Source organism: Besnoitia besnoiti, chromosome IV (genome assembly GCF_002563875.1).
Source record: "Besnoitia besnoiti strain Bb-Ger1 chromosome IV, whole genome shotgun sequence".
Taxonomy (NCBI): domain Eukaryota; phylum Apicomplexa; class Conoidasida; order Eucoccidiorida; family Sarcocystidae; genus Besnoitia; species Besnoitia besnoiti.
The window spans coordinates 1365339-1383116 of NC_042359.1; the positions used below are offsets into that span (position 1 = coordinate 1365339).

At 54.7% G+C, this 17778-nt stretch overlaps 5 protein-coding genes across 5 annotated transcripts; 3 read left to right on the forward strand and 2 right to left on the reverse strand.

The window, feature by feature from the left end:
* Positions 1 to 486: 486 nt before the first annotated feature.
* BESB_053420 (uncharacterized protein) lies at positions 487 to 1002 on the forward strand (the record flags this gene model as incomplete). Its single annotated transcript, XM_029363777.1, has 3 exons — positions 487 to 621; positions 680 to 829; positions 973 to 1002. 3 exons carry the CDS (start codon positions 487 to 489, stop codon positions 1000 to 1002), a joined length of 315 nt encoding a protein of 104 aa, XP_029219700.1.
* A 12-nt stretch (positions 1003 to 1014) lies between these two features.
* On the forward strand, positions 1015 to 2874 carry BESB_053430 (uncharacterized protein; the record flags this gene model as incomplete). Its single annotated transcript, XM_029363778.1, has 3 exons — positions 1015 to 1460; positions 2394 to 2490; positions 2617 to 2874. 3 exons carry the CDS (start codon positions 1015 to 1017, stop codon positions 2872 to 2874), a joined length of 801 nt encoding a protein of 266 aa, XP_029219701.1.
* Positions 2875 to 3661: 787 nt separating this feature from the next.
* On the reverse strand, positions 3662 to 5275 carry BESB_053440 (uncharacterized protein; the record flags this gene model as incomplete). The annotated part of the gene is made up of 4 exons (XM_029363779.1): positions 3662 to 3788; positions 3906 to 4001; positions 4280 to 4482; positions 4742 to 5275. The coding sequence occupies 4 exons, from the start codon at positions 5273 to 5275 to the stop codon at positions 3662 to 3664; spliced, it is 960 nt and encodes a 319-aa protein (XP_029219702.1).
* A 3048-nt stretch (positions 5276 to 8323) lies between these two features.
* Positions 8324 to 9980, forward strand: BESB_053450 (uncharacterized protein; the record flags this gene model as incomplete). Its single annotated transcript, XM_029363780.1, has 4 exons — positions 8324 to 8719; positions 9214 to 9354; positions 9559 to 9621; positions 9915 to 9980. The coding sequence occupies 4 exons, from the start codon at positions 8324 to 8326 to the stop codon at positions 9978 to 9980; spliced, it is 666 nt and encodes a 221-aa protein (XP_029219703.1).
* A 2832-nt stretch (positions 9981 to 12812) lies between these two features.
* On the reverse strand, positions 12813 to 17154 carry BESB_053460 (protein phosphatase 2C domain-containing protein; the record flags this gene model as incomplete). Its single annotated transcript, XM_029363781.1, has 8 exons — positions 12813 to 12913; positions 13317 to 13535; positions 13906 to 14017; positions 14288 to 14466; positions 14804 to 15031; positions 15338 to 15442; positions 15812 to 15932; positions 16363 to 17154. 8 exons carry the CDS (start codon positions 17152 to 17154, stop codon positions 12813 to 12815), a joined length of 1857 nt encoding a protein of 618 aa, XP_029219704.1.
* Between the last annotated feature and the right edge of the window lie 624 nt (positions 17155 to 17778).

The following is a 17778-nucleotide window of genomic DNA, read 5'->3' on the forward strand; positions in this document are numbered from 1 at the left end:
ATATATCCTCGTCCAGACGGGCGATGAAGTTTGCTAAAGCAGTATTCGATGTCTTGAAAGACAGATATCAAGCGGTGGTGCACGAGAGACTGGAGAAAAACGCGTTCACTAGCAGTATCCTGGTCACGGAGTGCGAAGCTAGGAAGCAGCCCACCGAACTCAGTGCTCGTATTGAAGTGGAGGTGAGCAGGTTCACACCCCTCGGAATGGACAACTTCGAGATACACTCAGAAGCAGAGCAAGGCCTTTATGGGGCGGGTGATGGTTGACCAGTTTTCCATCGTCGTACGAGGCAACCAGAACGAGGTAACTGAGCCACCGCTATCTACGTCTACACGTATCAACACCCCTTCAGGACGAGCATTTCGAAGTACCTCATTACTGCCTCAAGACAGTACTGTATGAAGACTCGCGTGCAAGTCTGCAGTTAATACGGGTTCCTGAAGAGTGTAAGGCTTCCGCGATTGAATATAGCGCTCAGTGACCATGAAAAGAAGTGTGCCTTCAGGCAGAGAAGTTGGGTTCGAAGACGTCGCCACCGTCACTTTAGATATGGACTTTCACGAGTCATCACGACTTGCTGAGTTCGCGGCGGCCCTCGGATGCGCGGTACCATCGGAGGTAAGTGCTGTCCTCTATGTGTCTGGGTTTCTCTGATGTTCGATGGAAACAGCAGCAGGATATGGAAGCACCAGACAAAGACTTGCTTGACCTCCTCGGGAGTCCGAATTTGCGATTTAACAGTAGTAACGGAGGAGACGAGCACGCCGGCGCTCACAGCTGTGAGCTTGGATCACGGAGGAAACGCACTGACTTTGCTTCAACGAAGGTGAGACTTGGCAAACAGATAGATCGTGTGTGGACTGCAACCACACTCAATATGGCAGGACTTAGAGGAGGCGCCCTCCTCCACACGCGAAGCAGTCGTCAGCCTGGCTGCGCCGGATTCCGTTCTTTGCAACTCCTCCGCAGATACTGTCGCTAGCCAATGTAACCCTTTGATATGAGCCAAGCATGCTTCTGCGAGATATAGTTATCGAGTCTACAGGTGCAGACTCTCCGACGGCATTTCTCGCACACGGGCCGAATGGGACAAGAGCACCTGGTCGCCCAGTGGACTTCGCCTCAACGAAAGACATCGAAGTCGTTGATTTCGAGTGCGTGACCCCGTTGCAAGGACCCATAACCCAGAGCGATACGCCGACGAGTTCGGCGGTCAACGCTGATCCCGGAGACTCCAGCTGCCGAGATGATTCTGGGACGACAACTCCTCAGGGTCAAACACTACAACAATCACTCGACCAAGGCGGGCACGCCAGCGCGGAAGCCCATCTAGCACAGTGGTTATCACACGGGAATTATGCCCTACCATCGCATGATGTGATGCCTCCATCCAACGATGAAAAGAAAAACGCCTTCCTCGGGACATCAGCTCGCTTGACCGCCAATATCGAACACAGGTACCGTTGCCGGATCCGGGCCTGCTTCAAGCTCCAACCAATTTGCGGTTCTGCAGGCCACTACAAAAAGAAATCACGGCACCCTTTAACAGCGAAGCCGGTGGAACCATCAATCTTCACCAATCTCAGAAGACAATTGCAATGCTCGAGTCCTCCATCAGCCAGGGTAGAAAGCATTCTTTAGGGTCAACGAAGGACTGACTGTCATCCACACCACCAACGAATTCAGACACACATTTGACGGTTGCCTTAGGTCAGGCAGTAGCAGAGCACGGCGAACTCGAACAGGTATGAATGTGGTAACGAGACCGAAGTCAGCTAGCGCACGGTCTTGATCGAAGCCTTCTCCAGGCTTCTGATGGCCATCAGAACATGCACAACGTTTCTACAGCACCCAATGATTTTGCGGGGCGGGTGTGCTGCACCGAATCACCTAGCGGTCGCCACCAACCACAGGGGCTTCACGGATGCCGGGCGTTGCAGTCACCTTTTCTGGATGTCCGAAACAGAAAAAAGGTCAGTCACATTTTTGACAAATATAGCCTCTGTCCTTGTATCGCGGTTTCAGAGGATTTACACTCAAGGTCTCGGCTCTCCACCGGAGGCGCAAAAGCTGTATCCGGGTGGGTGTATGCAGTGCACCTGTGTGATCTGACAGTTCTGACCGTGTTTCAGCGAAAGCTGTCGCCAACTCTCTTGGCAGCTCCAGTTCTGCGCGGTTGCCACATTCTATTGACAGCTTTGTGGGGCTACTAGTGAGGCTAACAGTTTGGCAACGCCAGACCAGGTGTGTACTTGTGTTGTCTTTTGCCAGTTGAAGGCCACAGAGTGCATGGAAAATGCCAAGCTTGATGTACTCGATCGAGTCCATTCAGAGTAAGGGAGCAATACAGAGCACTATGCGCGATCAATCTATGGTTTGTTCACTACTAGGTTCGAATCCGCACAATCCGAAATTCAGCAGAAGTTTCGAAGACTTGCGGAGTGCCAAAGAGCTAGTTTTGACAAGCTTGCAGCAAACGTGAAGGCTGTGAGTCTTATAGGGGAAGCCACATAGACGATATTCGGTCGTTTATGAGAGCTGGCGCAGGAAAAAAAGAAGATTTTGGAGCAAATGCAGGTTCTTCCGCCATGCCTGCCGAGTTTTGACTTGCAGCTGGACCACCCAGCCCTTCGCTCCCTCTTGGAAGATAAAGCCAAGGAAGAAGTGGGGAGCGCTCTACACGGAACCATTCGTTCTTTCAAGGCAGCGGTCTACGACAAGCTGCAAGAGATTGAGGAGGTAAAGCATTTCATTCTCCATGATTATCGTCCCGGTGTAGCGAACACCGTTTCTGCAATAGCAAGTGGGACATACGCGAACAACCGGCTAAGGCAAGAAACTGCCTGTGCAAACAAGTCAGGAGACGCATAGACAAACTTCACGCGTGCACTGTATTCACTATTACATAGATATCGACGAAGCAGACATTCGGGGATCTCTGCCCCTGAAACGCAAGATATATGCTTTATGTTTGACTACGCAGCACGTGTGCTTTGCTAAAGGGCTATTGGTATTCCCACCCTGGATATCAAAGTTACACATATTCAATGTATTCTGCGGAAATCCTGGCGCAACTCTTGGTGATCCAGCTTATTCTCAATGGCGGCGTGTAGATGCAGCCGTAGCTAAAACCCCAGACGTCCTGCCTGCAAGACACTTACCGGCAGGAAGGCTCAGTGCACACTCGAACTGCCTGTCTAGGAGCCTCTTGCCTCTCTCTACGTAGCAACTGGGTACTCGGTGCTGCGCTTATTCTCGGGCAGGGGTAAGAACTCCTTCAGCGGAGGGTGACTGAGAGCCTCATGTAAGCACGACAGCGCACATGTGTCAAGACTACCTACGCACTCGTCGAAAACCATTCAGAAGAATTGCAAACCTGAGTCTGTTTGTCGATGGAAAGCCTTCTTCTGGCAGTATAGTTTTACACGTTGGTAAATTCGCTTGAAAAGCACACCACACGAAACGGATCAGCGCGAATCGCACCACGCCGCCAAGAGCGCGGCCACAATTTGTCGCCATCATCCATCGCGCACAGGGGCGCTTGCCCGCAGTCAGGAGAGAAGCAACTCAGACGCGATTATTGCGTTGTCCCATGTCGCAAGCCAAGACGCGGCACAACCCCATATCAGAGAAACTATGTCTCGCAGTCGTCCCGCTATTACGCAGCAACCGCATCGTTCCCAGCAATATCAGTGCCGCTCTCCATCGCAGTCTCTTCGCCTTGCTGGTTATCCGCGACCCAGACATCCTGGTAATGCATCAGGATCCACTGGAGTATTTGGTGGCTGCCAGATGCACACGCACAACAGCACGAGAAGGTATCGCGTCAGTGCGTCTTGCTTCCAGGTTACGCACACAAACCGGCGTGCGACTGCATGAACGTCCTGGAATATTGCACTTACACACTAAGTTCGGGGTGGATCTTCCGCATGCGGTTCAGGCTTTGAATCCACCATTCTGCTGCTGACTGCTCCACGAGCCGCACTTCGTGATCAGCCCTGCAGATGCGCACAGCCCGAAGACACACCGTGTTCCTCAAGTGGAATGGAAATAAACGGAACAAATGATCATCCTCCAGCCCCAGAAGCCATGTATTTCCACCACTATTTTACGTCGCTCACGCATCGCCTGAGACACCGCATACGAATTCATAATCGAATACCACGTCTCAACAGCAGGACGCGAAACAATATGACTAATTGAAGCTGCGAGACAAGACAAAAGTTCTTTCCATGAGCTACCAATTCGCCTTCCCTCGCAACGCGCAGGGTCTTACGAGTGGTTTTGATTGAATCGGCCAGGTCTACTGTAGCCAGCGTCTTGGCATGCGCCGCATAAATCGAAGTCGCAAGATGCTTTCCCGCAGTCGACACATGTGTGTCTCCTGCCGACTATAGGCATTTTCCCACAACCGTCACAACTGACGCCGTAATGGACGAACTCATCCATCGTCAGCAGGTTCTCGTTGAATAGAGGATGCTACACATGAGAAGGCACAAAAAACAAGCGGAACAAAAGGTGTCTCGTCGGTTTGCAGGACTGCATTGCTTAGGGGGATGCAGCCCGAATGGCACTTGTTGTGTCTCGACACTATACTTTCACGGCGCTGCACAACGTGGGAGATACCGTCGATGTCTGGTAGGTACTGCGCTCGAGAGAAGTACACAAGAATGCAGGCAGGGTAACCTTGACAGTGGCGTCTGTGTGTGGCACGCAGTCCCTCTATAGCAAGCCTTACGTGCGTCAGGCCATCTCCTCCCTCTCCAAAGTCTGAATCCCTGGTCGTGGTCTGTTCCTCCCTGCTGCCAGCAAGAGCGAAATCACCAGTCGCTTCTTCGTGCCCCGGCAAAGTTGAGAGGGCCGAAGAAGAGGCGGAGGTATGAAAAGGTCCTCTTTGTGGCACTGGGGAATCTTCGTCATCAGAATCCATCGCTGGCACAGGATCGTCACCACGATTTCTTACGTGCCCGGTGACGACAGCCCGCAGGTCCACGGGCCGGATGCTCGTGTCTCCCTCGTCGATGTCGTCCATTGTGCAATCATCTGGGGAGCCAACTGAGTCATCCTTTGCTTCATCTGTATCAACCTTGCGCGAGCTGGTGCTCCCACACTCGTCCTTCCCTGAGCTGTCCGAACTGCCTCTCGCCTTGTCGGGGTACTGCATTAGCGCTGCGATATCTGGCGCCTTCTCTCGCACTAAAAGCAAGATTTGGCGCGAACACCGCCCGACCGCATCAGTGGAAGCGCCCGATGACGTATCACAAATCCGCATGTGACACGGACTTTGCCGCCGCCGACTGAACTCAAATTCGGCCATGTCGCGATCGCGCAGCGTCGTCGTGCGCGGAAAACGGCGGAGGAGGAAAAGGTTCAAAGGCCGACACACGCGCGGGAACTTGTCGAAGGCATTCTTGCATAATGGACACCGGGATACGTCGTATGCGTTCATGCACTGGAAGCCGCACCAGAAACAGAAAACATGTCCTGCGAAAGACAGAGCAACGGCGGCAAAGGGGCTCTCAGGTGGAGCAACTACGCGTGTTGATGGAGCGAGGCATGCTCACGGCTGCGTGCGAGGAGACATGCACTGTGAATGGCTAGTACGACGCGGACACGCCGCACTAGCCATTCACAGTTCCCAGCCCACCTCCACTACTGCTGTTCCTTTTTTGCCCGGAGACGTCCATCATCCCGATGGGCTCCGGGCTTTCGTGGACACCAGTTTGAAGATGCAACGGCACCACTATTTCGAAGCTCAGTCAAAACGTGCACATGTTTGCATAAGCATACACACGATTGCTGGGGTGCTGGCATGGCGAAAGAGCGTTATGACTGAGTACCGTCCCTTGGCAACTGCAGAGCTGGGGGTTCGCCGCCATTCGGCAGTGATCCGTTGACGGTAGACTCGAGAAAAGGCGCAGGGATGGAGACGTTAAACAAACAATGAAGCAACCCCTCATACGCCTCTCTAATGTCACACTGACGGAGCTCACTTCTCAAGACTCCACGCAGCACACGCCTTCGCCTTACCGCATTCGAAGATGACGGGTTTCCATAGTAGCTCAAGGCAGACAGAGCACATCATGTCATGCTCGGGTTTCTCGCCTGTGATTTTCGTTACATCGTCTTCCTCCAGTTGTAAGCGGGCAGGAAGAACCTGCCTCGGTGGTTGCGTCGTTTCGCTGGCATTTCTCCGCAGGTAAGACCCGGCGGCAGCGCCTGGCGGGACCCCACCGCTGGAGCCGGGGCCCGCGTGGACAGAGCCGCCTCCCACGTCTCTCTGCTGCGAAGGAGAGCTCGAAGACATCATCCGACTCTCTACGTCACTGTTGACAAATGCCATCCCTGGTACCGTTGCTCCCGGCTCAGCCCTCTGGATTGGAGCCGACTGTGTATCCCCCATCTTTCTCACCAGCTGGAAAAATAAAAGCAAGGATTTTCACTGTCTTGGAAGCGGAGAGTTCCGCACGCTTCCTCATGCAATTTCCCGGGAAAAAGGCATGCTGAGAAAAGCACGCAGGCCCCCCCCCCCCGGCCCCGCGGCTGTCGACTGCGAACAACGATTCGCGGAACGGTAAAATCCCCGAAATACCGCGCCTCTTTCTTTTCAATGCCTCAGGCAAACACTGCCACGAAAATGTCCGACACACCCACGCAAATAAACGTGGGCTTGAAACTCGAAACTAGCAGGGGAACAGTACTGCGTCCAGCGCGTTTAATTCTAAGTAGCCAAATTCGTTTCTCAAGGAGTGCGAACAAGGTTCACTCAAGCACACAGTGTTCGTCGTAGAAGAAAGGAGTGGAAAATAGGCGGGTGGGCTGGCTCACCGTAAAATAGTCACTATCACGGCGAAAAATGCGGTATCGACTTCCGCGACTCCAATTTTTAGCCTCGGATTGATTTCGATCAGAGGAAAATCGCGTCACATTTCTCATCGCAGAGGCAGAGAACCAGATACAAGCTGCTAACGAGGAGGCGCGCCTGCATGGGACGACAGTCTCGAGCGCTGTTGTGGAACCACAGCTGTTCGAGACTCCCGGGTTTCCTGGGGCTCTGCCGTTGTGAGCTTCGTGCATTTCTGTGCTCACTTGAAGGAATGACACTACTACTGTGACTACCGCTTAGCAAAACGTGAAGTGAAACTGGTCGGTAAGTGGGCTCTGGCACTTCGCTGGTTGGCGACCCGGTAGCATCGGCTACGGGGGGGCTGGACCTCACGATACGCGAGGGGGGGCGCGAAGGCGCTGCCACAGCGACAACATCAGAGCTACAGGCGTCCTCGTACCTCGCTTGAAGAAAAGCTTGATACAAAAGGAAACTGCACATAGCTCAGAGCGAGATTCTTTTGAGAGGGTAGGGGTATTCGCACCGCCATTGAACTGCAGCTAGACGATGTACGCGCGCGCGCGCCGCTGTCTGAAGTACTCGTGGTCAACGTCGATTCCGACAGCGCAAGCTTCAGTTGTATTGTTTCTTTGGAGGGGAGAGTCGCGTGCCAACGAAAGTGCTGGCCTCCTCAGAGTTTACGTTTGGACTCTGCTTCCTCAAAGACAATGGAACTAAACGGTAATCTGCGACGTATCACCCTACCCAACGACGGACATGGCATGCTACGCCCTACACCGTACGCCGTCAGGATCCCTCGACTCTTAAAAAAGGTAAAGTGTCCTTTTTCGTGGCTTGTGAGTGCACTTACACCTCAGATGTACCCAGATGCCTTATTTCACTGAAGAGAGGAAGCGCCGCTTTGAAAAACGCAAACGTGAAGCGGGACTGGCAACGGTACAGATTTTCGACGCAGAGTCACCATCCGTAGCCCGTGTGGTTTCCCTTCGCGGCACGCGTACAACGCCGTGTGCTGAACCGTGGCGCCCGCTGTGTCAAAAGACGTCGCAATACACATTTTTTGCTGGTTGTTTTTATGCTGGTACTGTAGGTCTAGTTCTCTCATCTAAAGCACGGCACGCTTGCTGATAAATCACGTTTTTCTGTATCTGTGGGGCCCTCGTTTCCGTCGCCCCTTTTCTGGGGTCGTCCATATGCTGCGCTGGGAGGACGCCTCTACGCGGTTTGTGCCGTACGTGTGAACCTTTTTTTGTTGCTTTATCTCGCTCTTTGTCTGTACTCCAGAGCCGACGATTTTCCTACCGTGCTTTTCCCTTTTCTTCGCGTTACGCTTTGAGGGCGTGCCTCGCGTGCGCTTTCGTCGATACGCGTGGTGGGAAGCTGTTGCCGCTTTTTTTTCTGCCGTCGCTCCACGCCTGCCTTGCAGTCGTAGATTGTTCCTTCATTTTCTCGTCATTATTAATCTCGTGAAGCATGGAGAGAGTTTCGCGTGTGCTTTCCTTCCCTCGTTCGGCGCGAGTCTTCTCCGAGGCGGCCGGAAGCGTGAGTGGATGCGGAGCGCGGTTCGTCCCGTCAAGAGCGAACGCGGCTCTCGGCACCCGAAGAACAGGACCTTCGTCCGCTGTCGGGGGGATGCTTCAACTGGAGATGTCATGTGTTTCTGCGCATTTCGTGCTGCAAGACTTACGGAAGTGTGGCGCAGGCAAAGACGCTTTCTTCGTGCCATTCTTGCGAGCCGGTCGGTGCTTCGCAACCAGTTCCGGGGCGGAGACTGCCCACGCCACCGGAGCAAACTCAGCGAGCAGGGAACAACCGTCCGACACAAATCCTGCGAAGCACGATGTCCCAGTGGACACGGATATCAAGGCGGTGAGCGCGCGAGGGGGATTACAACAAATGAGAGTTCGCCGACAGACTAACGGTTTTGTATTGCAGTGCACCGTAAACAGTAGATGCGCTAACACATACCGTGCAAATGTACATACATACGTCCCTGAGTACATGTACGTTTTTGCAGCAGCGGGAGAGGTTTCAAGTAGACGGAAAGGGCGGTAAAAGCACCAAAGTTGTGTAGCGGGCAACCGTCGTGCGTTCGCGTGTGAGTATTCGTACCCTTGCACTGTTTGTGATGACTTGACGGGAAGATGCCGAACACATGTGGTAAATTCGCGTGCCTCGGCTGTCCACACTGGTGCTTACCGTATCCACGAGTGTATAGTTGGAGCGCGGGGGGATGCTGCCTTGCACGCCAGCCACACACTCGGGCGTCGCTATTCGCTTGTGTATGTCTGTCTGCGGCGGGTCATTCAGAAAGCATGTGCACAATTCTGATTGCGCATTTGCGTGTATTTTCGCTCCCCCAGGTTACCGATTACATCGTCGGAATGGCGGAGAAGTTTTTGCACAAGGACGAGAACGTGCATCCGACGAGGAAGCTCGAGGAGATGCGCACGAAGGATGAGCGGCTGTGGGACTGTCTGGACACAGTGGAATTTGTCCTCGACGTACGTCGGTTTACTCTCGAGGACGTAACAGGAGATGGTGGCTCGTGCACTCCATAGTTCCTTCGCGGACAAAGACCCATCGAATGTGTTGAACAACTTCAGCCATTGGCGGCTGCATGTGGAGACGCGCAGCGCACACGGGAGGAACGAACAGACTCAGCGGCATGGGGGGATTTGTCAGGTGTGTCTTTTTCGGTTCCGCAGGTGGAGGAGATTTTTGACGTGATCATCCCGGACGAGACTGCGGACAACTTCCAAACTCTCCAGGTTCGCGGTCCATAGTGTGTGCTTGTATCTCATGCTGCGTCGACGTGTATATGGGCGCACAGGCGTCAGTTTGCGTGGTGTAATCGTTGCGAGAGTGCGTCCTGTGGGTGCAGGTTCTCCTCCGTATTTATTTCGTACGTCGAACGGCCTGAATCGATGATACGCATCTACATGTACACAGTTCAGGTAGACGCGTGGTCGCGCGTAAGAGTTCGTGGGTGTTAGAGTGCACGTATCTGCGGGTTAATTCTTGTACTCCATTTCCGGTGTTGCTCCATATTTCGTGTTTTCAGGAAATCGCCGACTACGTTGTTTCCCAGAGGCAGAAGAGAGAGCGGACAAAGCAGAAGGTGAAGTAATGCGGCGTCGCTGTGGGTGTGCAACAACAGTGAAACGCTAAGCGCGTCAGGCGCTTCTCTACTCGATCTGGCCGCGCCATGCTCCAAACTGTTTAGAGACTCAGTGTTGGTTTCCGCGAGCTCAGACAGAAAATACGAAGGAGATGGGCGACAGGGGTACCCGCTACCGATTTGTTTCATTCCTGAAGTCCGTCGTGCGGTCGCTTGCTGCTGGAAGCACGGGACACTTCTTGCTGAAACCTGTATTTCATAAGGACAAGGTTGATGAGAGGAAGGAGTACTCTCCGCTCGCGTTCCATGTTTTTTGGTGATTTTCTGGCCTGGGGCTGACTTGGTTAGTACTACGTGTACTGTGTCCTGGCGGTTCTCCCCTGTTTTCTTCTGTTTCTTCCCCGAAGTCGCGTCGCGCGTATGTTGGTAGCGGCGCGATGTGCGCGTGGGAACCGTTTGCCGCATTGCAAAGAACCTTAGATGACAGGCTTACGACAGGCTCATTCACGTACGGAAAGCAAGAACAAACGAGCGGACCGAGAGAAGAAACACCAATTCGCGGTTGTGTGAAACACGAAACTACGCAAGAACGCTGCGATAAGCTCGAAGAGGGTATGGATGTCGAACACCATGAAGGCACGTACTAGGAGAACATGTCGGGGTAGTTTGGCTTTTTGTGTGCGTGCCTGTCTACGAGCCGCGGTAGGGAGCCGCACGCAACTGGCGTGTTCGCGTGCCGTCGTCGGCTGGTCATTAGAAAGAAGACCTAGAGCGTTTTTCAACAGCCCCGAGGAAGCGTCAGTCCGATTGGCACCGGCGAACGTACCGAAGCTTTCGCTCAGTCTGACAGTCCACAGCACTCAAATCCTGAGAGGTTCTTAGCAGTGTAGCGTAGCGGCGTGGCGCGTGAACATCCATGGCAATGCTTACTCCTGTGAACGCACCGGTGGGGGCGTACCGGAAGCAAAGGGACAAGATAGAAAACAGGCGGCTACAGTGACGAAGAGACGCCACAGCGGCTGATATCGATATCCGCCTCCTAATGTCAATACATCTAGTATAGAGGTGCTCACGGAGAAACAATGCCCCCGAAAAAGCGCACACTGCTGAACAAAACTCCCTTGTCAGGGGATAGCCGCGGAAAGTGCAGCGTGGCAGCTCCAGATCCGCACGCGTTACTGCAGACGTGTAGGTAGACTTAAAAGCGAGATCCAGGACGAGCGTCCTGGGACTCCGACTGTGTCTGCCCATGACGCGATAAAGGGTCGTGGCGGAGGCTCTTTCTGCGAGACACCTTCTTCAACTGGAAGAACAAGACCGGCTACGACTACGACTATACAAGCTGTTCATTTGCTTCCGGGCAGTCAGTCTTTTGCTAGGAGGGTGTTGCTTCTACATTGACGTGCGTGCGCGCCTATGACCTCTGTCGGTAAAGCGCGTTGCGGTGCTTCCTTCGAAAATAACTACGGGGCAGCGCACGCATGAACATGCGTTCGTAATCACCAGCGGGCGGCGGCGTCACTTGCGCGACAGTTTCAGCCACCTTTCGCTCAGATTGAGCAGCACTGGAGCGCACTCGCTGACGAAAGAGAGTTCCGCACTCGAAACGTCGGTCGCGATGAAGTACGCGTGTGTCTATGCACTTGGTTCCAGATTTACTGGCGCCGGAAAATCCGTTTACGCGATTTTTCCGGCGAGTTGAGAGCACTGATGTCTTGGGTCACGAAAGGAGTATCGACGCAGCACCCGTACGAAATTCCAACTTCGGCGCTTGCTTCGGACCTCTCTTCGTGGTGCGGTGCGATGTCTGTACACGCAACCTGGTGGGATTCATCCTCCTTCGTTTCCACCTGCAGTCCCTCTCGCCCGAATTAACTCTTTCCGTCTCAGCTTAAACGGTCAACCTCTCTCCAAATCCCTAACAGGTCAACGGGCCCGCGCGAGCACTTTCTCGCTGCGCTTCATAGGAGCAGACAGGAAGCGGCTGCTGAAACAGAGGCAGTGACCCTGGGCGACAAGGACTGTTATTTGAGGAGAAACAAGGGCCGACAACACGTGACAAGAAACATTCCTCTCTTCTGGCTGGATCTTTCTCCACTCACTCAAACACCTCGAGGCCTCATCTGTCTTCTCAAAATATTTGACATCGACACGGTAGGCGTTTCGTCACGGCCCGTTTCGCCTACACAATCCTGTCAAACGAAGTACGAAGGCAGCTAGACGCTGCCGCAAAGAAACACTGCACTCAAGCAAGCTTATGATGTACACACTTGCGGATCACATTGCACTCCTCAGGCTAGCCCGTTGGAGAATGCCAGATTTATCCTTCCCGCAGTGGGACGTGCACGGGAACGACCGAGAAAAACGAATGGCCCTTTCCTCCGGCTCCCTCCGCTGCGAGAAGAGCCTGCATCCTGTGCCGCCTTCTGGCGCCACATTGTCGCTCAGCAGAGTGATGCGGCTTCCTCGGCCTTCTCTTCGCGGGTGCGCGCATGCACACAGGAAAACATACAAACGCATTACGCATCGAAACATCGTAAGTGCCTTCTCATCCTTGAGAAAGCATGGGACACACACGCGAGAGAAATGTTGGCTGGCTCAGCATACCCTTCGTCGTGCACCCGCAGGTCGGGGCATCGAAACAGCATCAAATAAGAGTCGCAACTAGGCGAAGTCGCCTCTCTGCCGAAGCGAAGCTCCGGTCGATAAACAGTTCGTCAAGCCAAGCAAACAGGAGCAGCATGAACGACAAAACCGCGGAAAAGCCACGAGTCAAGAAAGATACCACAGAAAGAGCCGAAGCAAACACGAAGCAACAGACAACGAAAAACGAAACAACGATTAATACAAAGTAATCTGATCTTCCTCCTTTCCACCACCATCGGCCGCAGCTCCGTCTGTCGTGTCGCGGGGCGTCCAGACGGTCTCTGACAAGACCTCCCCTGAACAAAGTCAGCACACACACACACAACGACGATGAAACGCGGAACTCTCGAAAAGGAACTCGGGGCGTCGCTGCCACCCAACCGCACGCGCCTCTCCAGCGCAACGCATCCATGTGCGCATGCTGAGAGTCGTACACCAAACTGGTAGGCGACACATTTACGAATGACGGGGAGGTATCCCGTTACAGAGAGAAACATACACACGATACACACAAGACCAACAGAATCTCACACGCGCGACAGCCTCACAAAAGAAAAACATGCGCGCAAAAAACGCCTCGCCGGTCGCACAGGGCTTTGAGAAGTCTCTCGTCCGCTCGTCTGGTGCCGCGGGTGCTCACGCGGGCACCGGTCGACAAGGGCAGAACGGAAGTGAAAGCACAGACGCAAAAGGACTTACCTTGTCCAGAGAAAGTCTTGTAGACGACAGACGGCTGTGAGAAACGCTGGCTGCCGAACGTAGTGAGCATGAGGCTGATGTTGTCCTGCGAGTTCATTTCGTAGGCGTAATCCATCAGACGCATCACTGCCTCCTCCAAGTTGCCATTCGCGTTTTGCAGCTCCGCCATCGCCAAGTCATTCACATACTTCCAGTCCATGCCGTTAGGCTCAAATAAACCTGGAAAAAGGCCCACCAAAAAATACAAGTGGATGGAACGTGGGTGCGCTGCATGCAAACACGTGCGCATGCACCGGTCACAACCTACCGGCAAACGACGACAGTCTCCGCGCGGCGGCACTACGCTGGAGAGATGAATCTATCAAACACTCAGATATGTAAGCATACACAGGTAGATGCGCGCAGAGAAGCACGAGCAATGAGCCGCAGACGAGCGGCAAAAGACACCCCCTGACGCCTTTAGCGGATCGAAAACCCCTCCCTATTCCCCCCCAAGCGAAGCAGGACGCAACCTGCCGCGAAACTGGGCCCTTGAGCACGCGATGCAGGATTTTTTCCTTTTAACCAACAGAGCACGGGACAGTCGTACCGTCGCACGCGAGCATGAGGACGTCGGTGGGCTTTGCGTAGAAAGTCCTGACTTCAGGCACCGCAATGACTCGCTGTTGGTCCGGCGGCAAGCCTGCATTCATCTTGAATTCCTGCGAAACAGCGAATAACGCCACGCGGCAGAGCACTCAAAAACATGCACTCGCGACAGTAAAAACTCCACTGTGACGCGGGAGGCAGCGTCCACACACAGGGCAGCCGAGTCTCCTGCGCCACGCTGTGTCACACACGCGAACGCCTGCAATCTTTACTGAAAAAAAACAGAGGGTGCACGTGTGCATACGAACACAAACGGCAGCGCCCCTTCTTCATCCTCCTCCCCGCAAAACAGCGACGAAAGTGCGTGGTGTGTATAGACCTACAGAGTCTCCGAACGCTCGCGAGAGGGCCAGGATGCCGTCCACGCGCGCGACGTCGACGTTTCGGACGGATCCTCCTGCCTTTTCAATGCGCTCTTGTTCCTCCGGCTGGTTTGGCTTGTGGTCTTTTGACAAGCGCGTGAAGCTGCCGTCGCTGTGCAGCAGCATCGCGCGCGAATCACCTAAAGACACGAGGGAAAAAAGCGTCCGCACGTGGGACCTCGTGCTTCCTCCGCTGGAACATACAGACCCCGCAGCGCGAGGCACCACAACTATACGCGACGACGAGGCTCTTTCGCGCGCATGCGCACACGCATGCGGCGACACGTACGCAGGAGTATAGATGCACCCGCGCACGTCGCGCGACCAATGTTCAGTCTCATAGTGAGCGAGAAGTCAGCCAGGCAGCGCCAATCTACACCGCACGCAACGCGAACGCCGGGCAGCCCCCCCTATAAACTCTCCAACATGGGCCTCCAAGACACTCAAAGTGAAAAGATGAATAGGTGTGTGGCGCACCGATGTTGGCGACGGTGAGAAGGAACGATCCAGCGGGAATTTCGACATTTTCCACTTCGGGGACCTTGGGGTACCTCCCAACCAACTCGGGGTGCTCCTCAGCCTCTTCCTCCTGCAGCTGCTGCTCCAGCGCAACAAACGGCTCGCCCTGCGACTCCAGAATGAGCTCGCGACCGACTGCGCGCGCAACTCGGGGCTTCGACACCAGCTCAATCATGACGATAATCCCTGTAAAAAGACAACCAGAGGCAAATCGCTGGTGCTTCCACGCTGCCAAACTCACCCCACGCCGAAGGGCCCTCCCACATACACACATTTGTGTGCATATATCAAGCACCTGTGGAGATCGGCGGGCGGTGCCTCGTCTGAACACAGATCCCGCTCGTCTGCATATACGTACACATATACGCGTATATATGTATCTACACTGACACTTGTGCGTTTGTACACCCCCCACCCCCTCCCCCCCCCGAAAGCCATGCGCATGCGCGCGGCATGGCGGCTGCGACACTCTGCATGTTCCCACGCGCTCACCGGTCGATCCCGCGACGTGTCGGGGTCCCAACTTCGCAATAATCTCCGCATCGAGATCCAAGCACGCTTTCTTGACCTCGTCGTAGACGAACTCGGTCAAAGTTCCTGCACACACACGCAGAGCCAAGCAACACGCCGTCCAGTCGCGGGCGACACACAGGCGACGGCCACCGAGAAAGAAAAACACGCATCTGGAGTCCCCCACACAACAGCTTGCCCACGCAGAAACTGGACATGACAACTGCATCCGCTCCACATTTGCCTCGTCAGACATCCACACAAATATGCATATAAATTTATGTACATACAGCTATATTTGTATACAAACACGTATACGTATATACGTATGTATATATGTAAATATGTGCATGATGGGTAGCTACCCCTGGGCCGCACACGTGCTTCAACTTATCTAGCACGGACCTGCACGATCCTACGGGTGCGCAAGAAACGCGCGAAGACTGCTTGACTTACCGAGATAGGACGAAATGTTATCGGCGCAATACCGCGAGGTGGACTCGCCAGCATGCCCATCAAAGATCGCCTTGATGCGCACATCCGGACGCACGCTCGAGGCCGCAGTGACGAGGATCGCCTGCAAAGAATACGCGGTGCGGAACCAAATTCGACGCGAGAGATTCCGAAAGCTGAAGGCGAAACAGCGACAACGCCGACTTGAAGAAGGAAACACACATTTGCAGCCGAAACCGGATGTCTCTGACACGCGCACGCCCACACAGAGAACACACACAGAGGGCATGCGAAGGGGGGGGCCGAGTGAAAGGGCTACAGAATGCAGCTGCCACCAACGACAGCTCTGACTACGAACGCGGGTAGAGAGGAGAGCAGAAACACACTCGACTCGATCCTTCTCGCAAACGAAAAAACGACGGAACCCCCCTTCTGCCTATCGCCTCGCCTCCCGGGCCCCCCCCCGTCCTTTCCTCGGCAAGCGTGACAGTTGCTGCGCATATTACGGTTTAGGGCGTTTCCGCTCTTGCGCCTCCGCGCGGGCCGCTTCTTACGTCTTCGTCTGTCGGGCGTTTGCCGGTCATGGTCGCCGCAACAGTCGTGGTGTACCACTCGTTGGCAGTGACGGTGCGTTTTTCTTTTCTGTCCAAGCCGAAAAGCAGCTCTTCTTCGTCTTCCTGCGCAGCTCGCAGCATCTGAACGAGGCGACTGATGTGCTCCATCGCTGCGCTGCGTGCCTGCGCGCGGTCTTCGTCTTCGTTTGCGTCGCTGCGGGCCTCGCGTCCGGCGCCATGGAAGAGGCCCCTAAGCGGCATTATCGGCTCTTGGTGGCGCCCCACCCGCGCCATCAGGGCCTCCATATCGTCGTCACCGAGGGCGTCCTCGCCGCGTTCCTCGGGGTGCACATCGCCGGGGTGGGACGCGCCATCATCAAGGAAGAGCCCAACCTCGCGCGAAAGCTCGTCCTCGTCCCCAGAAGACAAGGGTGGCGGAGCGGAGAATGGGGGCGGTGCGGAGAATGGGGGCGGCGCGGAGGAGGACCGGCGCTTGGGCTTGCTAGATGGCGGTGCGGTCGGGCGCGAGTGTGTACCATACTCGCCGTCGTCTGAATCGTTGCCGTCGTCACCGCCCTCCACGGAAATCGACGCGCCGCTGCCCGGATCCAGCGTGCTCGCCCGCGCAGACAGCAACGGGGAAGGAAGGGGCGAAACGAGAGAGGAAGAGACAGTCGGCGCCGACGCGTCGCGCGCGGCAAACTCCAGAGATGCGCTCAGCGCAGCCAGGAGACACAGACGCAAGACAGAACCAAGCCGCAGGCAGCTCGGAGGGGCGGAAGAGACTGCCATTGTGGCGACACAGCGAACGAATGGCACAAGACGACCCGGCACGCAGAAGAAACCTCCAACAACTGAAGACGCGGAGACTTTGGTGACCAGGCTCGCACCCGCAGCAGCGCGCCGCAGCCAACCAAACTGCGAAACTGGCGAGAAAACCGTGGTAAAAAACAAAAAACGCCTTGCCAAAAAACCCCGAGAGAAATCAAACCTGAAGATCATACAAGAGAAATGACACTGACACCCCTATGTCAACTGCGTATGCATAGATGAGTGGAAAATGTCTTGGGTCAGCTGTGTCCAGCAGGGAAGACCGCATAATTTTTCGACGCATTCGGATTTCTGCTTCGTCACGCGCTGTTTCCCGATAACGCAGCAATCAGTGTCCAGATAAAAAGCGCGTTTATGACGCGTACCTACGGCGTACGCATGTGTCATCCGACTTGAAGGTTGCAGGATCCCAGTAACCACATCCTGCCACGTATGGTTGACGCGCAAAAACGGCGTACGCATAGACGGTGCCAGGTAGACAGGTTTTGTGTCTTTTCCCGCTGGTGCTCGTACCTGAGGAGAAAAGTGACGATGAATTAGGGCCACGCCACCATGACGATCAGTTCTGCGATGTTTCCGTGAGCG